The sequence below is a fragment of the Mauremys reevesii genome, linkage group 12 (assembly GCF_016161935.1).
Source record: "Mauremys reevesii isolate NIE-2019 linkage group 12, ASM1616193v1, whole genome shotgun sequence".
Taxonomy (NCBI): Eukaryota; Metazoa; Chordata; order Testudines; family Geoemydidae; genus Mauremys; species Mauremys reevesii.
In genome coordinates, this window is record NC_052634.1 from 32280719 (window position 1) to 32299757 (window position 19039).

The 19039-nt window shown below is 51.6% G+C and overlaps 1 protein-coding gene and 1 pseudogene across 1 annotated transcript in view; both read left to right on the plus strand.

The window, feature by feature from the left end:
- Positions 1-19039, plus strand: part of LOC120375680 — a 1085709-nt pseudogene that overhangs the window by 481990 nt on the left and 584680 nt on the right.
- LOC120375681 (butyrophilin subfamily 1 member A1-like) overlaps positions 1-19039 on the plus strand; it is a 44522-nt gene that overhangs the window by 21947 nt on the left and 3536 nt on the right. The window contains exons 10-18 of the mRNA XM_039496490.1: positions 1944-1964; positions 3060-3080; positions 5104-5109; positions 5404-5430; positions 11451-11483; positions 11579-11611; positions 15210-15230; positions 17039-17059; positions 17164-17190. Coding sequence (XP_039352424.1) covers positions 1944-1964; positions 3060-3080; positions 5104-5109; positions 5404-5430; positions 11451-11483; positions 11579-11611; positions 15210-15230; positions 17039-17059; positions 17164-17190 — 210 coding nt within the window. The remainder of the gene's footprint in view (positions 1-1943; positions 1965-3059; positions 3081-5103; positions 5110-5403; positions 5431-11450; positions 11484-11578; positions 11612-15209; positions 15231-17038; positions 17060-17163; positions 17191-19039) is intronic.

Sequence of the window (19039 nt, forward strand, 5' to 3'; positions counted from 1 at the left end):
TGGTCGCCACTGGCATTTAGGCGGAAGGAGCTGGGGCAGGGGAGCGTGGGGAGGGCCACCTGCAGCAAGTAAGGGGTGGGGTTCAGCACACAAGGGAACTCCCCGCCCCAGCTCACCTCTGCCCCACCTCCTCCCCGAGCACGCCATGGCCGCTTCACTTCTCCCGCCTCCCAGGCTTGTGGCGCCTAAGCTGATTGGCGCCGCAGGCCTGGGAGGCAGGAGAAGTGAAGCGGCCATAGCGTGCTCAGGGTGCTTGTGCACGGAGCAGGGGTGAGCTGGGGCGGGGGCGGTGCCTCAGGGCAGAGGGTGGGGAGCTGCCACAAGGGGGGCACAAGGTGGAAGTTTCGCCAAGGGCGCAAAATATCCTTGCACCGTCCCTGGATGTCAGTGTTCTCACTGCTAAATGAGTGAGTTCTGAGACTCACCCAGCCTCAGGTGAGTTGTTTTACCTTCAGTAGTTTTGGGGAATGTAACCGTTAGCACCGGGGCTCGACCCTCCTGAGGGCAGGAGGGGAGCCACACCGACTCACTACACATCCTCTGTTGAACGGGCTGAGCAACAGTACACGGCTCGAGGAGGCTCAGGCCCCCTGGTGCCGGGGCTGAGCAGCAACCAACAGTATTAGGAAGCTCAGGCCCTCTGGTGCAGGGGCTGAGCAGCAATAGACAGTATAAAGTGGCTCAGGCCCTCTGGTGCAGGGGCTGAGCAACCAGCAGTTCAGGGAGCACAGGCCCTTTGGTGCAGGGCTGAGCAGCAAACAGTATACAGGCCCAGGTCCTTACACCTGAGTGTTGGGTGAGGGGGAAAACTGCCACCCATGAGTGGGGTGGCAGGGGGACGCAGGCCCGCCCACTCCACTGCGTCCCAGCCTGGGGCCCTAGCAGCGGCTATCACCGCTGCAGGTCAGTGGGGTCCTGACCGCAACACACTGACATAGGCTCGTAGGCGTCTGCAACCTGACTGGGGTCGGCTACCCCCGGGCTACTTCTAGTTTCCCCCTCAGAGCCTACCTCGTCCATAGCTTCGGGTCCAGGCCAGTCAACCAGCATGGGCTCCTCTCGGCCAGGGCTTGGTGGCAGGTCCGGCAGCTCCTCGGGGAAGTCCGGCCAGGCGTGCTCGGGCGGCTCCTCCGGGTAACAGCAGGGATGGGGAAGCTCCGACAGCTCCTCCTCATAGCGGGCATGGGGGGGTTCCAGCGGCTCCTCCCGGTAACGGGTGTGGGGGGCTCCGGTGGCTCCTCCTCGTAGCGGGCGCAGGGAAGCTCCAGCCAGTCAGGGCAACTGCCTCAAGTCCTGGAGGGTTCCCAGTCGCGAGCTCCCGGCAGCACATCTGCTCCTTGTGGCAGCTGGGCCCTGACTGAGCTCTGGCGGATGGCCTTTATACTTCCTGTCCCGCCCCTTGACTTCCGGGGGGCGGGAACAGGCAGCGGTGGCTCCACCCACTTGGGTGTCTGCAGGGGTGCTCCCTCTGCTGGGCAGGAGGGGAGCCACACTGACTCACTACAGGAACATAATATTCTACATGTTACAAAACTATTTTTTCCCCTTGTACAGACATCTCACAATAACTATGAGAATCAGCTAGATCTTTGCTTTCGGCAGAGACCACACATGACCCTCTCTTTGATGAGCTTGTAATACGCTTGCTTGGGCATGTCTCTGTCACAAGCCAAGGCCCCTAACTCAGGCTCTGTGAATCTCATTGTTTTCCCTATGATTTTTCTGGACAACTAAAAGTTAGGTATTGTGATGGTGAGCATCACAGAGTCTAAGACCCCTTGTGGATCCAACCCTATGGCCTCAGTATAATATAGACCAGGGGAACAGATAGGAAGAGAGTGTCTGTGTGTACAATGATCTGTAGGAAAAAAAATACTGCTGTAAGTTTGCCATCACTTAAGTCAACTATGTCACTTTATGTCTCTCTTGTTATTTATTTCTAGAAAAACATCTTTCAGAGAAAGGTAACATTTCTTCATTACATTTTAAGGGAGAGGGATGGGGAGGAGATGGAAAAATCTCAAACTTTGCAATGAATTTCTTGGATCTTCCAGGCACCTATTAAGGGATCTCACTATGAACTGAAATTGAGATTGGTTTGATCTCTGTGCAGACGTTCTCCATCTTTGCCCCTTACTCAATATGTCCAGAGTGTAAATACTTTCAAAAGTGTGCAGTGTTTTAGGAGCCAAAGTCCCAATGACTTTCAGCAGAACTTGGATGCCTCAGTCACTTAGGTGGTTTTGAAAATTTTACTGACAGTGGCTGGGAGAAGGCTGATGCTGGGAATGGCGTTATGAATTTCCAGCCTTTCAGACAATGAGGCTGAGATTTTAAAAGCGGTCTCAGAAATCTGGACGCCTGGCAAATTCCTGTTTGAAAAACACCTTTTTACTTGTTAAAACTTTATTTGCCATATATAACAATTTATAGGTAATTTTCAAAAAAACCTTTAACTTCAAGTGAACAGATTTTATTCAAGGATAGTTATCTGTGATGAATAGTCCCTTAAATGTATATTCACTAAATGTCCCAATTAAGCAAAGTACTTAAGAATCTGCTTAATTTCTTTGCTGAACTAAGCCCTAAAAACATGTGTTCTTAAGAATACAGAAGTGGCCAGCGCAAATCAGATCAGGGCCCACCTACCCTGGGATTCTGTCTCTGACCTGCACTACCAGCTGCTTCAAAGGATGACGTGAGAAACCCCTAGTGGCCAGTGATGGGGGGGACCTGTAACCCCCTGCCCAACTGTCACAGGAAGGAGGAGGAGGGATATAGAGCTATCTCATGGAGCCAGGAAGCCCTGATCTCTGGTCCAGGTTTCTCTGTACAGTATCTGATGTGTGTAAAATATTACATGTAACAACAGGGACGAGAGAAGTTGGGTCATTTTCCCCACAAGCAGCCAGTCCCTGTGCTGTGCTCTGCTTAGTATCTTAAGGAAAAAAAACTCTCAAAACAGTCATAACACCAGTGAGGGGGATATTACTTGTATCTTGACTATTGCACATTGACTTTTGTGACTCAGGATTAATTCACATTGTCTTACTTTCCAGCGGAATATGAGGCAATGGCAGGTAAGTGTGGTTTTACTAGGTTTCATCAAGCTCAATCTTGGAAAGTGAACACTGAAAATGCTGTGTATAAAGTAAACTGATGTGTGGTACTGGTTACAGTGACACACAATACAAGGGGAAATCCAGGCCTAGGACTGATAACATACAAATATAGAGATTTTAGCTAGAAATAATAAATGGAAAATTTGTGGCACTGAAATATGAATATTAAGTTTTATTTTTCACATTAACCCTTGAAAAAAAATTGCAAACAAACTTCACTTTCTGTCTTCAGAGAGATGTTGTAATAGTAAGCAGAGGTAAATAGTGAGGTGACAAAATTTGCGGAGGATACAGAACTACTCGAGAGTTAAGTACAAAGCTGACTGTGTTAAAAAGGGATCTCACAAAACTGTGTGACTGGGCAACAAAATGACAGATGAAATTCAATGTTGATAAACGTAAAGTGATGCACATTGGAAAACATAAACCCAACTGTAGATAGCTCTGGTCACCCTATTTCAAAAAAGATACGTTAGAAATGGAAAAGGTTCAGAAAAGGGCAACAAAAATGACTAAAGGGTATGGAACAGCTTCTGTACGAGGAGAGATGAAAAACGGACTGTTCATCTTGGAAAACATAACTAAGTGGGGGGATGTGATAGAGACATATAAATGGTATAGAGAAAGTAAATGCTATTTATCTCTTCTCATAACACAAGAACTAGGGGTCACCCAGTGAAATGAAGAGGCAGCAGGTTTGAAACAAACAAAAGGAAGTATTTCTTCACACACCACACAGTCAACCTGTGGAACCCCTTGCCAGAGGATGTTGTGAAGGCCAAGACACTAACAGGGTTCAAAAAAGAACTAGATAAATGAACAGAGGACAGGTCCATCAGTGGCTATTAGCCAGGGTGGGCAGGGATGGTGCCTGTAGCCTCTGTTTGCCAGAAGCTGGGAATGGTTGATAGAGGATGGGTCACTTGATTCCCTGTTCTGTTCATTCCCTGTGGGGCACCTGGCACTGGCCACTGTTGGCAGACAGGACGCTGGGCTAGGTGGACCTTTGGCCTGACCCAGGACGGCCGATCTTAACAATAATTATCTCTGACAAAAAAGGCCCAACTCTCTAAGCTCACCACAACCACACTCCTGCACCCATTGCCTTGCTTGGGGCAGGATTGGGCCCTCTGACCCCTGCTGGCTTCCACAGAGCACTTGTAGGAGAAGGAACATGTGCCTAATCCTGCGCAGAACTGAGCACCCTCCGCTCTCACTGAGGCCAGGAGCAGGCTCAGCATGCCTGGGATCATCCCTGCATGACCAGATTATGGAAACGCAAAAGAAGAGGTCTTTGAACTGGAGACCAGAATCTCTCATGTGCCAAGATCTGCTTGGAGTATTGTACTGGGGAGGGGGGCAGTAGGGAGTTGGTTATGGCTCCTGAAGTCTCAAGATGCCCCAGCATCAATCACTGCAGCCCCTGTTTACTCCAGCTGTCTGTGGTCCCCAAGCATTGGCTGTGTGATCCAGTTCTGCCCCTCTGTCTAAACCCTATGACTCCTGACATGCCCCTACACCATGCTGGCATGGTGGGGGCAGTTGGCACAGGGGTGGGCTATGCTGCTTTCCCCCAGCTGAGCAGTCCCTATGCTGGAGGAATTCTCTGATGTCCTGTTAGGGCCCAATTCAGCTAGTCTGCACCATCCTTGCATGAAGTGACCAGAGCAGGGGAGGGAACCTGGCCCCTTTTTCACTAAAGGCCCAATTATGCCACCCTGACTCACATGAGTGATCCTCACAGGTGCAGTCCCATTGATTTCTAGGATGGAGGTTATGCAAGATTGAGTGCAATAAAGCAGAAGCCGTAATTAATAATTAGAGCCCAATCCTGATGTCCTTACTCAGGCAGAATTCACATGGAAGCCAATGTAATTTGGGTTTAGAATGGTGTAGTTTTATCACTGATCATCTCTACTAATGGTTTATTGTTGTTTTATTCTTTTTTCTCCCTTTTCATTCTCATGGACCCCTCCGGCAGAACAAAGTAAGCTCTGGTTTTAGTTTGTGTAGCTTAATTTTTTAGATAAGATAATTGGAGATATACCAATCTCCTAGAACTGGAAGGGACCTTGAAAGGTCATTGAGTCCAGCCCCCTGCCTTCACTAGCAGGACCAATTTTTTTTTTTTTGCCCCAGATCCCTAAATGGCCCCCTCAAGGATTGAGCTCACAATTCTGGGTTTAGCAGGCCAATGCTGAAACCACTGAGCTATCCCTCCCCCAATTTTTGTCTTGTTGAGTCTGTAATTTGTGTAAATTCCCATTTCTGTTTCTTTCAGCACGTGACATAACCCAAAGATTCACAGGTAAGCAAAGCTGATACTAAGTGATGCTCAGCCCTGTTTCCCAAGGGGTATTCTCTCCTCATCTGGTCACCTTATAGGGACAAAATGTCAAAGTCAGTGTGAAAGTGCGAGGAGCTTGACTATTGAGCTACACCCTCCAGGGTACCCGCTCTGGTGAGGGGGGGAGGGAGGAATGTCAGTGACAATTCTTTAACTGCTCTCTGTTTCTATTTTGTAGCATCTAGTTAATGAATTGTTTATTTTACTGTGAACCATTTCTGGCAGAACATCCAGCTAATGAACTTATCCAACCCTGCTGAATGTGATGGCAGATACTGGATGAAGAGGGAAAGGGCAGCTGGTGGCTCTAAAAGGGTTGCTGGGGTGAGGAACAAGGAAATCAAACCTCATCCCACCAAATTTAAGGCTTGTTGACATGGAAAATTCATAGACTTTAAGGTCAGAAGGGACCATTATGATCATCTAGTCTGACCTCCTGCACAAAGCAGGCCCCAGAATCTCACCCCCCTACTCCTGTAACAAACCCCTAACCCATGTCTGAGTTATTGAAGTCCTCAAATTGCAGTTTGAGGACCTCAGGCTGCAGAGAATCCTCCAGCAAGTGACCCGTGCCCCATGCTGCAGAGGAAGGCAAAAAAACCCCAGGGTCTCTGCCAATCTGCCCCAGAGGAAAATTCCTTCCTGACCCCAAATATGGCGATCAGCTAAACCCTGAGCATGTGGGCAGGACTCACCAGCCAGCACCCAGGAAAGAATTCTCTGTAGTAACTCAGATCTCTGCCTGCTTCTTGGTCTTCTCCCCCCCCCCCCCCCCAACTCTTCCAACAGAACTCAAATTCCCCTGTTTGCTGGCTCCTATGCTGCTGCACAACTGGCTGGCCAACTTTATAGGACCCCTAGCCAGAGAAGCCCTGCCCCCTAATCAGGGTTCAGCTTCTCTCCCAGCACGCTGCCTCCACCAGCCTCTACATATACAAATACAAAAACAAGGAAATCAAACCTCCTCCCACCAAATTTAGGGCTTGTTGACATGGAGAATTCACAGGGAAGTTTGTGTGAAATAACTAGGGTTTGGATTTAAAGCACAACAGCTACTCTGTATTAATTCCCCTTGTGGACACTCATTCCAAACTTCTGTTCTTCCAAAGTGGATTAACCTAAACCAAACAAGAGCATTCTTAGTATGCAGTGAGAGTGTCCACACAGACAGCTCGTGCTGAATAGCTGTGCCACACTAGCTATGTTAAGGGCTTGTCTACATGGGGAAAAAGCCTAAAGTTCATTCCAAGGAGAAGAATCCCATCCTAGAGTTGGAAGGGACCTCAGGAGGTCATCTAGTCCAACCCCCTGCTCAAAGCAGGACCAATCCCTAGCTTTTTACCCCAGTTCCCCAAATGCCCCCCTCAAGGATTGAACTCACAACCCTGGGTTTAGCAGGCCAATGCTCAAACCACTGAGCTATCCCTCTCCAGCCAAAATAATTGGAGATATTTTGGACCACAAGCCCTGGACTACCCCCTGCTTGGCTGTCCGTGCTCAAACTCCCCCATGGCAGCTCTACATTGCAGGTGCAGACTGCCACATGAACATCTGCAGCACCTGGGAAGTCTTAGAGTAGCATAAAATGAATTCTGTGGCACCTTATAGACTAACAGATGTTTTGCAGCATGAGCTTTCGTGGGTGAATACCTACTTCGTCGGATGCAAGTAGTGGAAATATCCAGGGGCAGATATACATATGCAAGCAAGAAGCAAGCTAGAGATAACGAGGTTAGTTCAATCAGGGAGGATGAGGCCCTGTTCTAGCAGTTGAGGTGTGAACAGCAAGGGAGGAGAAACTGGTTCTGTAGTTGGCTAGCCAGGCACAGTCTTTGTTTAATCCTGAGCTGATGGTGTCAAATTTGCAGATGAACTGAAGCTCAACAGTTTCTCTCCGAAGTCTGGTCCTGAAGTTTTTTTGCTGCAGGACCAGACTGTGAATGGCTTGCCCACTACACAACCAGTTTCTCCTCCCTTGGTTTTCACACCTCAACTGCTAGAAGAGGGCCTCATCCTCCCTGATTGATCTAACCTCGTTATCTCTAGCTTGCTTCTTGCTTGCATATATATACCTGCCCCTGGAAATTTCCACTACTTGCATCCGACGAAGTAGGTATTCACCCACGAAAGCTCATGCTCTAAAACGTCTGTTAGTCTATAAGGTGCCACAGGATTCTTTACTGCTTTTACAGATCCAGAGTAACACGGCTACCCCTCTGATACATAAAATGAATTGAATTTCATACAACATTAAAAGCCAGATTCTGCTATCCTTGAGCAATGGGACTTGAGGTGTGAGACTGCTCAGTAAAAGTGTGGCAGAATCTGGTCCTAATACACTTATTAGCAGTGGAGTTCTGCCTAGAGTTTTCAGCTAGGCTCAGGTTCCCAGTGCTGGGAGCTGTAAAGACACAAAAGAGAAGACCATCCCTTCCCCAAAGAGCTACCAATCTAAATAGACCAGGCGGCAGGGGCGGCTCCAGGCCCCAGCATGCCAAGCGCGTGCTTGGGGTGGCATGCCGTCGGGGGTGCTCTGCCGGTCGCTGGGAGGGTGACAGGCAGGGCTCCAGTGGACCTCCCGCAGGCATGCCTGTGGAGGGTCCACTGAAGCCACGGAACCAGCAACCGGCAGAGCACTCCCCGCAGCGTGCCATCGTGCTTGGGGCGGCGAAATGTCTAGAGCCACCCCTGCCAGGCGGACACAGGGCGAGGGAGAGGATGGACGATTCCTCCCATTTCACAGATGGGAAACTGAAACACAGAAAGATTTGGTGACTTATCCAAGGTCATAGGGAGAATTTGTGACAGAGCTGCAAACTGGACCTACATCTGCTGATTTCTAGGTCAGTGCTCTAACCACCAGAGAATCTGTTCACTATTCCAATAACCAGAAGGACACTGGGCTGGAGTGGATGTAGAGGGGCAGTGACAGGGAGAGGGCCTGGGAAGCTGAGTCTCATAATGCCAGGGGACGGTCACGTAAGTTTGACGATTGGACATAGGTCCTTGCACATATGCACCATGTTAGCGCAGGAGTAGTGGGTGGGGGGCAGTTGGTGCTGGGAAACCAACTGAGAGCAATGGATTTTTGAGAAAGGAAGATGGAGGTTGCTTGATGCTTAGCAGCAGGTGTAGGGAGTGCTGGTGGAAGGAAGACACAGCAGCGTCTCCCTAGGCATGGCCTCAGGCCCTGAGAGACTTGCTGGCTGCTCCAGGCTGGCCCAGCTCAGGGTCTCCAGCAGGACTATTGATGCTGGTGCCCCATTTGCTGCCAGTGCTCTCAGCCCCTGACCCAGCCCAGCCTGTTGTCCAGCGCTGACCCTTCCCCTGCACGGGGGGATGCTGCTGCTCTGAATGGCTGAGCCCCCTCTCTCTGCTGCTGCGCTCGCAAGCTCAGCTCGTGCCAGGGCCAAAGCCGCGCTGCTGGGGCTGCTCCTTCCCTTGGCACCTGGATTCTGTGTCTGGGACAAATGGCTGGGCGAGGGGGCAGGAATCTGCTCAGAGACACACACCCTGTGCTGCACCCAGAGGGCAAAGACCAGCCAGGGCTGGGCAGCAAAGTGCCACTGCGCTAGGATTAACCCTTCCCTGACCGCTCAGTGCCACTTGACTCCCATGCTCTGATCCCAGGGACCCCCGAGCTGCCAGACACGGGCTTCAGAGACAGAACAAAGGGCTGCCAGCCCTGAAAGGGGAATGAGAGTCCCAGTATTGAACCAGCCGCTCCCTGGGCCTGTCTGGCTGGGTCACACAGAGTATCGTAGTGACCCTGCTGGCTTTGTGCTGGGCTGTGGGGAGGTGGGTCACTACGACCCACTTATAGTCACTACGATACTCGGTGTGACCCAGCCAGACAGGCCCAGGGAGCAGCCTGATGTCAGGGGAAAGCAGGCTCAGGTGGAGCTGGAGCCTGTGGAGGAGCAGGAGCTGCCTGGGAGCTGGGGTGGGTGGATATGGGGCCAGGAGGCCCAACACCATCTGCCAACTTCTCAGGGTTCATTTGCTCCTGGTGCTCACCCATGGCACAGGCACCACTGGGGTCAGACCCTGCGGTGAGGGGCCCACGCAGGCAGGCTGGGGAGAGCGAGGCTCTCTCTGCATGGGGAATAGGCAGCAGTTCTGTTAAATGGGTGCCAGTTTTACAGACTGCTCATATGGTGGTACCCTTGACCCCCCAGCTGGCTCAGGGTGGCCTGGCAAATACCCTGCCTCAGTTTACCCCCTTCAGCACTCCTTAAGTTACTCCACACACCCCAAAAGGTGAGACACAAAAGTGCCCTTGTGGGTTCTACTTGGTACGAGTCCAAATAAACCAGAAAATAAAATCTCTTCCGTCTCTGTGCTCCAGCCACTGGCTCTCACTCTAACTCGGAGGTGGGCAAACTACGGCCCGCAGGACCGTCCTGGCCAGCCCTTGAGCTCCCAGCCCCTCCCCTGCTGTTCCCCCTCCCCCACAGCCACGCCGCCACACTGGCAGCACTTTGGGTGGTGGGGTTGCGCGCTCCTGCCGAGCAGTGCGGCGGTGTGTCTGGTTCTGGCTGGGCAGACTCTTAATATTCACAGCAGGCTTCTATCAGGTCTAAATATGCCTTCATTCCCAGCATTAGGTATCATAAGGATCAGAGGCAGGCACTACTCTCAAAATCAGGAATTGGCCTACGACGAAGCCAACCAGACTCTGCCTCTGACCCAGCCCGGGTCAATGCCCCATCCGCATCACTCTCTTCCCTCCCAATAATTAAACAGGGACAGTAGTGAGGGTCATAGGTTCAAAATCAGGGATGCAGAGGGGGACACCAAGCAGAGAATCCCAGACAGTGCCCACTGCTCCTCAAAGGTCCCCCCTCCCCAACGTCAGTATCTGGGGCCTGTAAATGGGCCGACTCACCCCTGCAGCACCTCCTGCTGGTGACTTCTGGGAATTAGCTCATTCCAGCGCTGGAGCACCCTCTGCAGGCCGGTGATCTGCCTGTCCTCTGGCCTCCCATGTCCCTCCCTGGACCCAGTGCCCTTTTACATGGGGGTGCTGCCCCCTGGCAGTAACCCCTTTCTCTCAGGGGAACCCCCACCCTCTATCCCTCCTCTCCTCGGGGAACCCCCACCCTCTATCCCCACCTTGCCTCAGTATAAGGCTACTGCCAGTCATCGTCTAGCCCCACACCCTGGGGCAGGCTGCAGTATCAGCCACTCATCACTGGCAAGGAGGGTTTGGACCTGCTGCCTTGGCCTACCCCTGGGCTGCCTCTGCAACCCCCCAGTACCTGTTAGCCTGATGCTAGGCCGCAGCCTGGGGCTTTCCAGGCTGGAGCTCCCCAGCTCCTCTGCCTTTCCCCAGCCCTGCTTCACTCAGGTACCCTGTGTCCAGCTCCCTGCAGCCAGGCCCATCTCCCTCTACAAACAGAGAGAGATTGACTGCCTGGGCTTCTGGCTCACAGCCTCCCATAGGGGCAGCTGGGCCTGATTGGAGCATGGCCACAGCTGAGCCTGCTTCCCCCATCAGCCCAGGCTTCTTGCCCCAGCCTAAAGGCTGCTTTCTCCAGCCACAGCCCCTTCCCAGGGCTGTTTTTTAACCCTTCAGGACAGGAACAGAGGTCCACCCTGCTACAGGGCCATTCAGGAAATAGGCTCAGAGGGCAGCAGAAAGGGAACTGGATAAACAGAGACCTTTTCTCCTCCCCTCTCATGACAGCCAGTTTTGATGTCTTGGGGCTCAAGAAGCAGGGATGGCTGCTATGACCCAAAGAGTACATAGCATAGGGGACAGGTTGAATCATCCACTACTGCAGTTCAGTCTCAGGCAGCAGGGATGCTGAGTTCAGGGACCTCCACAGACCGACAGATCTGTGTGACCCATGTGTCTGGCTATGTGTTCTTGTTTCTCTATTTCATAACTACAGCACAGCTGCATTAAACAATAATAGGAACTTCATCATCAATGTGATGGAATGAAATCTCACCTCTCCCCCTTTTCTCCCCGCCAGAGACCCTGCAATCTGAACTGGGGAGAGAGAAAGGTAAGTGTCTGGATCAGTTACATTAACTGACATTAGGGTTATTCTCATAAATACAACAGTGTGAAATCTCACCTCTTTCCCTTTTCTTCCTCTAGAGACCCTGGAATCTGAACTGGAGAGACAGAAAGGTCAGTGTGTGGGTTAAAGGTTATATGTGACTGTTTCCCAAAAATGTGAAGGATCAGTAAACTAGAGATTGCCAGGCAGGGGAGACATTTGGAATGAAACCAAAAGGAGGCTGTGGCTCAGTGTAAAGATCTTCACAGGACAGAGATTCCCTCATTCACCCTTGGGACATGGCTGGGCCTGGAGGTCCCATGGGAGGTGATGGCTCAGGCTATGGCTATGGAGCTGTGTGGACTGCAGTGGGGACATGGCAGAGCAATGGGGAGCAGTGATTGGTGGGAAATCAGCCAACTCTCATTTCAGTAGGCATTGTGGGGGGGAGGTATTTGCACCGAGACAGGGCTGATGGGGTGGGAGGGGGCTACACATGTGTTCTGGAGAAAGTGCAAAACACACATGGGCTGGAACAACTACAAATAACCTGCTAGTATTTGAATGAGTGATGGGAGCACCAGAGCCCAAGCAGTGAGCAGTACTGGTCACCCCATCTCAGACGGGTTCTGAAGGCGAAGGGGCCAATTGTCCTAATAAACCCCATGGAAATTATAGAAACAACACCCTGAGCCTGAGTCATTGCTGGGGACTGTGAGACTTGTCCAGTGTTTAGCAGGATCCCTCACATGGGATCCCTTCTGTGTTCTGGCCCTTCCACGACCATGTAAAGAGGGAAGGGGCAGGATTCCACCCTCTGTGACCATGGGCTGTGTTTGGTTTTTTTGGAATTCAAGAGGCATTTTGTTATGGGGGGGTGGGATGAGGGAATGCATCTCCTCTCTCCCTTTTCCGTTTTAGCATGAACAGAGGTTACTCAATATTTGGATAGAGGTGTGAGGGAATTGAATTTACTGTTCCTCACCCCAGCAACCTTTCATTTCAGGTAGCGGCTTCACTGCCTCCCCCCAATATCTGCCATTGCCCCAGTGTCCCCCGCCCCAGTATCTGCCCGTGCATCCAGCTATGACAGAGAAGCACATGGCCTGGACGTTTCTGCTAAAACGATCAGCACTGAGATAATAAAAATCACTTTAGTGTCAGCATCCCAACCCCAGTGTGATGGGTGTGAGCAGCAAACCATACTTGCTTGCAGATCTCCCTGGGCTGGTGCACTGCTTACACCCAGGTCGCTTGCAGAATGCTACCTTCAGACCCAGAAAGGCCGCACACCTATTAATACATGGAGGGTGAGATTTTCACCCCCACTTCAATCCTTTATGTTCAGTAAAAAGGCCAGAGCAGTGTAAAAGGGCTCCAGAAGGCTAGGATCCAACCGAGGGAGGATTCCTCCTGTGCAGGCACTGCAGAGAACAGCCCCTTTGAGGACCCACTCGAAAGCCCTATTGTGCGGGTGTATGGGAGATGGGACTGGGAACAGGTGGGGTATTTGGGGCGAGGGCCACAGCACAGAGTGCTGCAGAGATTCTGGGCTGCGCTGCTGCCCGTAGGTACCCGGGGAAAGGCTGCCATAACTAAAGGCGTACACTAAGCCATAAAAATACCGAACAAAAGTGCTGACACGGGGCGCTGTACCCATAAAAGAAGAGTGGTTCAAATTCCCACCTTACCTTACACTGGTGTAACCTTCCCCTGCAGAGAAGCCTTAAGTTAAACTGGGGGCTGCTTTGGCATCCAGAGCACCCAGGATCAGGAGATGTGGAGGTGGTGACTTAGTCACCTTTGCCCTCACATGCCCCTGGGCTGCAGGTTCCAAATGCAGAATCTCACCCCAAGAGTTTAAACCAATTATGTGGCAATTCTTTAACTAGAGGGTCGCAGACTTCATTGCTTACATAGACTCAGTGGTGTATCCGGCTGGGCTCCTCAACCCCTAACTTCAACTGGGTCCCTCTCCCTCTGCCCCCAACTCTGGCCAGAACCCTACTGATTTTGGAGAAAAGCAGAAAACTGGAAAAAAAAACTAATTTCCATTGAAATCAGGCTTTTCTGATTTTTCACCCAAATAAATCAATAGGGTACTGACCAGAGTGGGGAGGTGATGAGCCCAGCTGGCAGGGGCTGGCTGAAGTGGGGATGACGGGCCTGCTAACCCTAACTCTAACGTCACCTTCACCTTAAACCCTAACCTTAACCCTGAGGTCACTGCCTCACCCTGTATCTTGGGGGATCAAACAAACTGTGATTTTAGTGGAAATCAGGCTTCTACAGATTTCCAGTTTTCACCAAAACCAATAAGATTCTGCCGACTGATGCCTAGAACATGCCCTGAAATGCTGGAGATGATGGGATGTGGTTTTCAAAAGTTATTCTATCACAGACAGAAATGCCATTGAGTTCGGTGTGGGGCCTTGCTTCACTCAGCCAAAAGGGAGAAGAGACAGCCGTTTACTCAGCATTGTAACTGCCCGACTCACTGAGTCCCCAGTATCATGCTGGCAGTGGGAATAGCCAGGCTTATGTAAGCAGGGGAAGGGTCTTGCCATTATGGAGAACTTTCCTGGCTTATACACGACCCCGGTGGAACTGGCTAGCGAAAGGGCCTGAGTCCTCGCTCCCACTTCCTTACCCAGAGCCCTGCCTGACCTCGAGGGCTCCCCTTCCACTCTCCTGGGTGGCAGAGTCCTTGTAACCCCGACAAGGCTGGGCCCAGGATCCCTGGGGGACACGACTACCAACCTTGTCCTAGTCACTTAGAACAGGAGCTAAGGTGTCCCCACTCCGGGGGGCTCTCTCTGCTCTGGACGCTTCCATACAGTTCAAGCAAATACAATTTATTAAACAGCAACTAATAATAAACGAATAAGGAAAAAAATGGGAAAGGTGAAGGGAAAACCCATCACCCTGCTCTGTGGCATGGGGACACCGCAACCAGCATCTCTGGATTGCAAGGGCAGGTCACAGTCTGTCCCTCACATGTCCCAGGCCTCCTGCCCAGGCCCTGGCTGTGCTGCAGGGATGCTGCGGGTCAACACATGCTCTGGCGGTGGCCACCCTGCCCACCCCCAGGTGGCAGGACCCTTCTTCCTGCAAGGCCTCTTGGCTGGGGGTGTCTCCCTGCGCTGGGCCCATGGCCAAGGGTCCCCCTCGCTCTCCCCAGCTGCTCACTGCACCGGCTCCGGACTGCTCCAGCTCCGGCTCCACCCTGCCTCAGCTCCAGCTCCAGCCTGCCTCAGCACTGCTGCTCTGCCTCCAATGCAGCTCCCGGGGCTGCTTTTCCGGCCCCTCTGGTTCTGGTCAGCGCGTCTCTGCTCCCCAGCTATACTTGGGCTCCTGCTCTCTCCTGAGCTTGGCCCCAACTCTAGCCCAGGCAGCTCCAGTTCACATGGAGGATGGGACCCTCGGCTTCTGACTCCTTCATTGGCCTGCCTGCCCTATCAATCAGGCTGATCTGTCACTTCGGCCCCTTCCCATTGGCCCTGGGGACTGTCAGTCGCAGGATCTTGATTTCCCCCTTTTTTGGGTACTGGGAGAGGGCCAACCAAAAGCCCCCGTTAAGTTTCAGTAAGGGTCCAGCAGTCCCCTTACACGGAGCACCCCCGTGTGGTTTCCATTTTCTACCAGTAGAAAAATTATTCCTATGAGTTTGCAATAATTGAAGTGAAATGTTCTGCCGTGTAATACATCTCCCTTGTTGTTTGCTTTCAGAGGCCCACCTTGCAGAGAAAGGTACGGTCCCTTTGTTCGTTGGGGGGAAGCTCAGACTTTGCATCAAGTTTTATAGCCCTCCAGTGGAACTAGAAAGTCAGTTTAGTTTGTGCTGCATGCAGAGCAGCTCTGCCCCTTGTCCCTCACAGTCAAGACATGGAATGAACAGACCCAAGTCCCACTCTCGGACCTCACAGGGGATCTATGACGCCCACACAGCCGGGGAAGGAGCAGGGTTGGGTTCACTCTGCTGTCCGTGTAGCCAGCGCTATGCCCATGCTCAGGGCCGGTGCAAGGATATTTTGCACCCTAGGCGAAACTTCCACCTTGCGCTCCCCTCTTCTCCTCCCCTCAGAGCATTGCTTATCATTAGGGGAGGGATAGCTCAGTGATTTGAGCATTGGCCTGCTAAACCCAGGGTTGGGAGCTGAATCCTTAGGGATCTGGGGCAAAAATTGGTCCTGCTAGTGAAGGCAGGGGGCTGGACTCAATGACCTTTCAAGGTCCCTTCCAGTTCTAGGAGATTGGTATATCTCCTATTATTATTATTTTATTATTATAAACTTTCAAAAATGGATACAGTGGAGTCCCATCTTATGCAGGGGTTAGGTTCTAAAGTTAGCGCGTAAGGGGAACATCACGTACAGTGAAAATTACCATAAAGTACAGAGCACATAGTATACACTAGAACAGGGGTCCTCTACCTATGGCACACATATTAAATTCAAGCAGTTTCTTATCACATGCTCCAGCAGGTTACTGACCAAACTATCAGGTCAGGTCCCCTTCCCCAGAGTCCAACGAGGGCTTCTTTTTTCTCTTCAGGTGCAGTGAATGTGATGTGCAGGGACAGAGAAAATGGGGGGCCTTGGGGTGGTTTCCCTCCTTTTTATAGTTTCAGTTCTTCCCCCACAACACACACACCTTGAAAAAACATTTCCAGCTGAGACACAGAATCTATGTAGGAGGATATTTCCTGCTAGTATTTTTCTTCCTTTGTTTTCCCTTCCTGCTTGATTAATGCAAATTAAGCAGAGCACACATTCCTTTGTTTACGCCAGACCTGTTTGCCAACTTCTGTTTGGGCTCAGCTGTGGGGCTTGGAACTTGGGTTAATAACACTGTACAGGGGAATCTTAAAACATCACAGACAAATTTGTCACATATATTTTATCAGGGAAGTACTGATCAGCAAATGATGAGTTTTCAAATGATACCTTTCAAGGCATACTTTGTACAAAGATTATTACAATAGTGCATAGAGTGTGAGCACAGGGGTGTGTTCTACCACAGTGTCTCTCCCCAACACCTTCTATGGTGATAATCAACATAAAGAAATCGGTTATTCTCTCACCCTTGTCCTCACCCTCCTGAATTGCTCCCTTTATCCCTGCTGATCCAGGGGACCCACTGATTATCTCACAGGCTTCCTGATTCTGATAGGCTGAAATAAATCCCTGGTATTTGTTTTATATCTCTGGCCATTCACTCTTCTAGTTAAACTTTGGCCTATTCATTCCCATCATACTCTTCACCCGATGCACTTTTCTCCTTTTACTGACTTCACAGGGTTAATATTTTAATATTTTCCGTTTGCTGAAGGATCCCTCTTTGGCTCTCACAACCTCTTGCAGCTGGCAGGACGGGGTTATTGTGTTTCTCCCCTTGCTGATTCCTTTGTTGCCCAGGAGCTGCCAGGCTCTGGTTGCTGATGTAGCCTCCTGGCTGAGTCTAGGGATTTTAACTTCTCTTCTTTAAAGTCTTTTTGACTCGCTTTCCTTCTGCAACATAATGTGATACTGACTCGTTTCTCTGTGTTTTGTTTTTAGCCAAACTCCTGGCTGAGATCAGTAAGTTCCATTCCCCCCATTATCACCCTTGTGTGACATTGTTTCCTGTTCAGAGTGTTGTTGTTCACGGGCGTTCTCACCCCTCTGTCTGTGTTTGGTTACAGGGTGGAGAAGCGCACAGCTCTACGCAGGTACTGTACATGTCGCTGATATTTTATCCATGGGGAGACCCACCTCCCCGTGGGAGCTCTTGGCTCCTTTCCCTACACAGAGCATTTTCCTATGACATTCGATAGGCTACAAACAGCTGTCTGGGTGTATTTGCACCCAGCATGCTGCCTGACCATATGTATGTACTGGGAGAGTCTGGGCAGCTCCAGCAGGGATTAGAGACCCCAAGGGACATGCACACACATTGCAGCACCACTGGCCATGGCTCCATGTACTCTGGGGTATCCTGCCGCACACAGCTGGGAGGGAGGGGGGCACTCAGGTCAGTTACACAAACAGTGTTGGGGTCCTGTTGTGGTTGCCCCCTCTGAGGTGCAAAAAATGGGACATCTGCCTGCTCCACATACACCCCCTGTCTCCTCACCCCAGGCACTGTGTCCCATCCCACCCTGGGAGAGGAGACCAGCCCTCTCAGGCTTCTGTTCCTGTCACTGCCCTGGGCGCCAGCCTCACAAAGCAGGGCCTGGCACCAGATCCACCCCGTTACCATCCGGCAGTTAAACGTCACGGTTGGTACTTCCACCGTGGTGACTGGGCCCTACCAGCTCTGAGCTCCTCATCTCCCGCTTGCTGTTCCCAAGACATTCTGAAGCTAGCGCTCCCTTTGAGCAGTCACTGCCACCCCACAGCTTCCCCCACTACAGCCACTGGCAAACCCAGGACTTTTAACCTCCTGCACAGACTCAGATTTCGCAGGACAGCGACCTGAACAATGGGCTGATCCTGTGAAAACCTGGACAGGTGGCAACCCTAGTTCCTGTCCACACAAGCCAGTAACACCCAGCCGAGCTGGTTACAGGCCCTGGCAGGGACGCTGAGCTACCAGCTGCTGTGATCACTAACATTGTTAACTCCACCGTGTGCCACACACCGTGCTTAGAACCGCCAGGGCCCTGGACCCAGCGCCAGAACAGCTGTGACCTAGACTCATAGCAATGCCGGGTTGGAAGGGACTTTGTGAGGTCGCCTAATCCAGCTCCCTGCACTGGGGCAGGGCCTAGACCATCCCTGACAACCTGTTCTTACAAACCGCCAGTGACAGGGATCCCACAGGCTCCCGTGGAGCCGGTCCAGAGCTTCACTGCCCTGAGAGTGAGAAAGTGTTTCCTAATCTCCAGCCTCAGTCTCCCTTGCTGAAGATTCAGAGGGGCAGCCGTGTCAGTCTGTATCCACCAAAACAACGAGGAGTTCGATGGCACCTTAAAGACCAACAGATTTATTAGGGCATAAGCTTTCGTGGGGAAAAAACCCACTTCTGCATCCTCTGTGCATCTGAAGAAATGGGTTTTTTTTACCCACGAAAGCTGATGCCATAATAAATCTGTTGGTCTTTAAGGTGCCACCGAACTCCTTGTTGTTTTTCCTGAAGATTGTGCCCATTGCTCCTTGGACAGGCCCTCGCCCTGCCTGCTGGGGGCACTCAGGGTGTTGCCAAGTGTGAGTATTGTTACCGCATTGTGGGGGGAAGCTGAATGGGCTGGTTTGGCAGGGGGCAGTGATGAGAGCTTTCACTTCCCTGTCACCGATCTCAGCCCAGCCCGAGGCCAGTTCTTAGTGGACAGGAGCTCACATCATAACTCACATTAATGGCAACCACAGGGAGACCAAGACCTGCATGGGCCGCAGGGAGAGAGGTTCCAGCAGGGGTCAGGGCTGAGCCATGTCAGCAGCACCGTGGGGGGCTCACACAGCCGCTGTGACGTCCTTGTACACTCAGTGCATGGAGCTCCAGCTGCCAGAGTGTAAGTGCCACTTCTCGAGGCTATGTGGGGGGGCCCTACCCAGATTGGCCTGCTGCAGGGAGAGGGA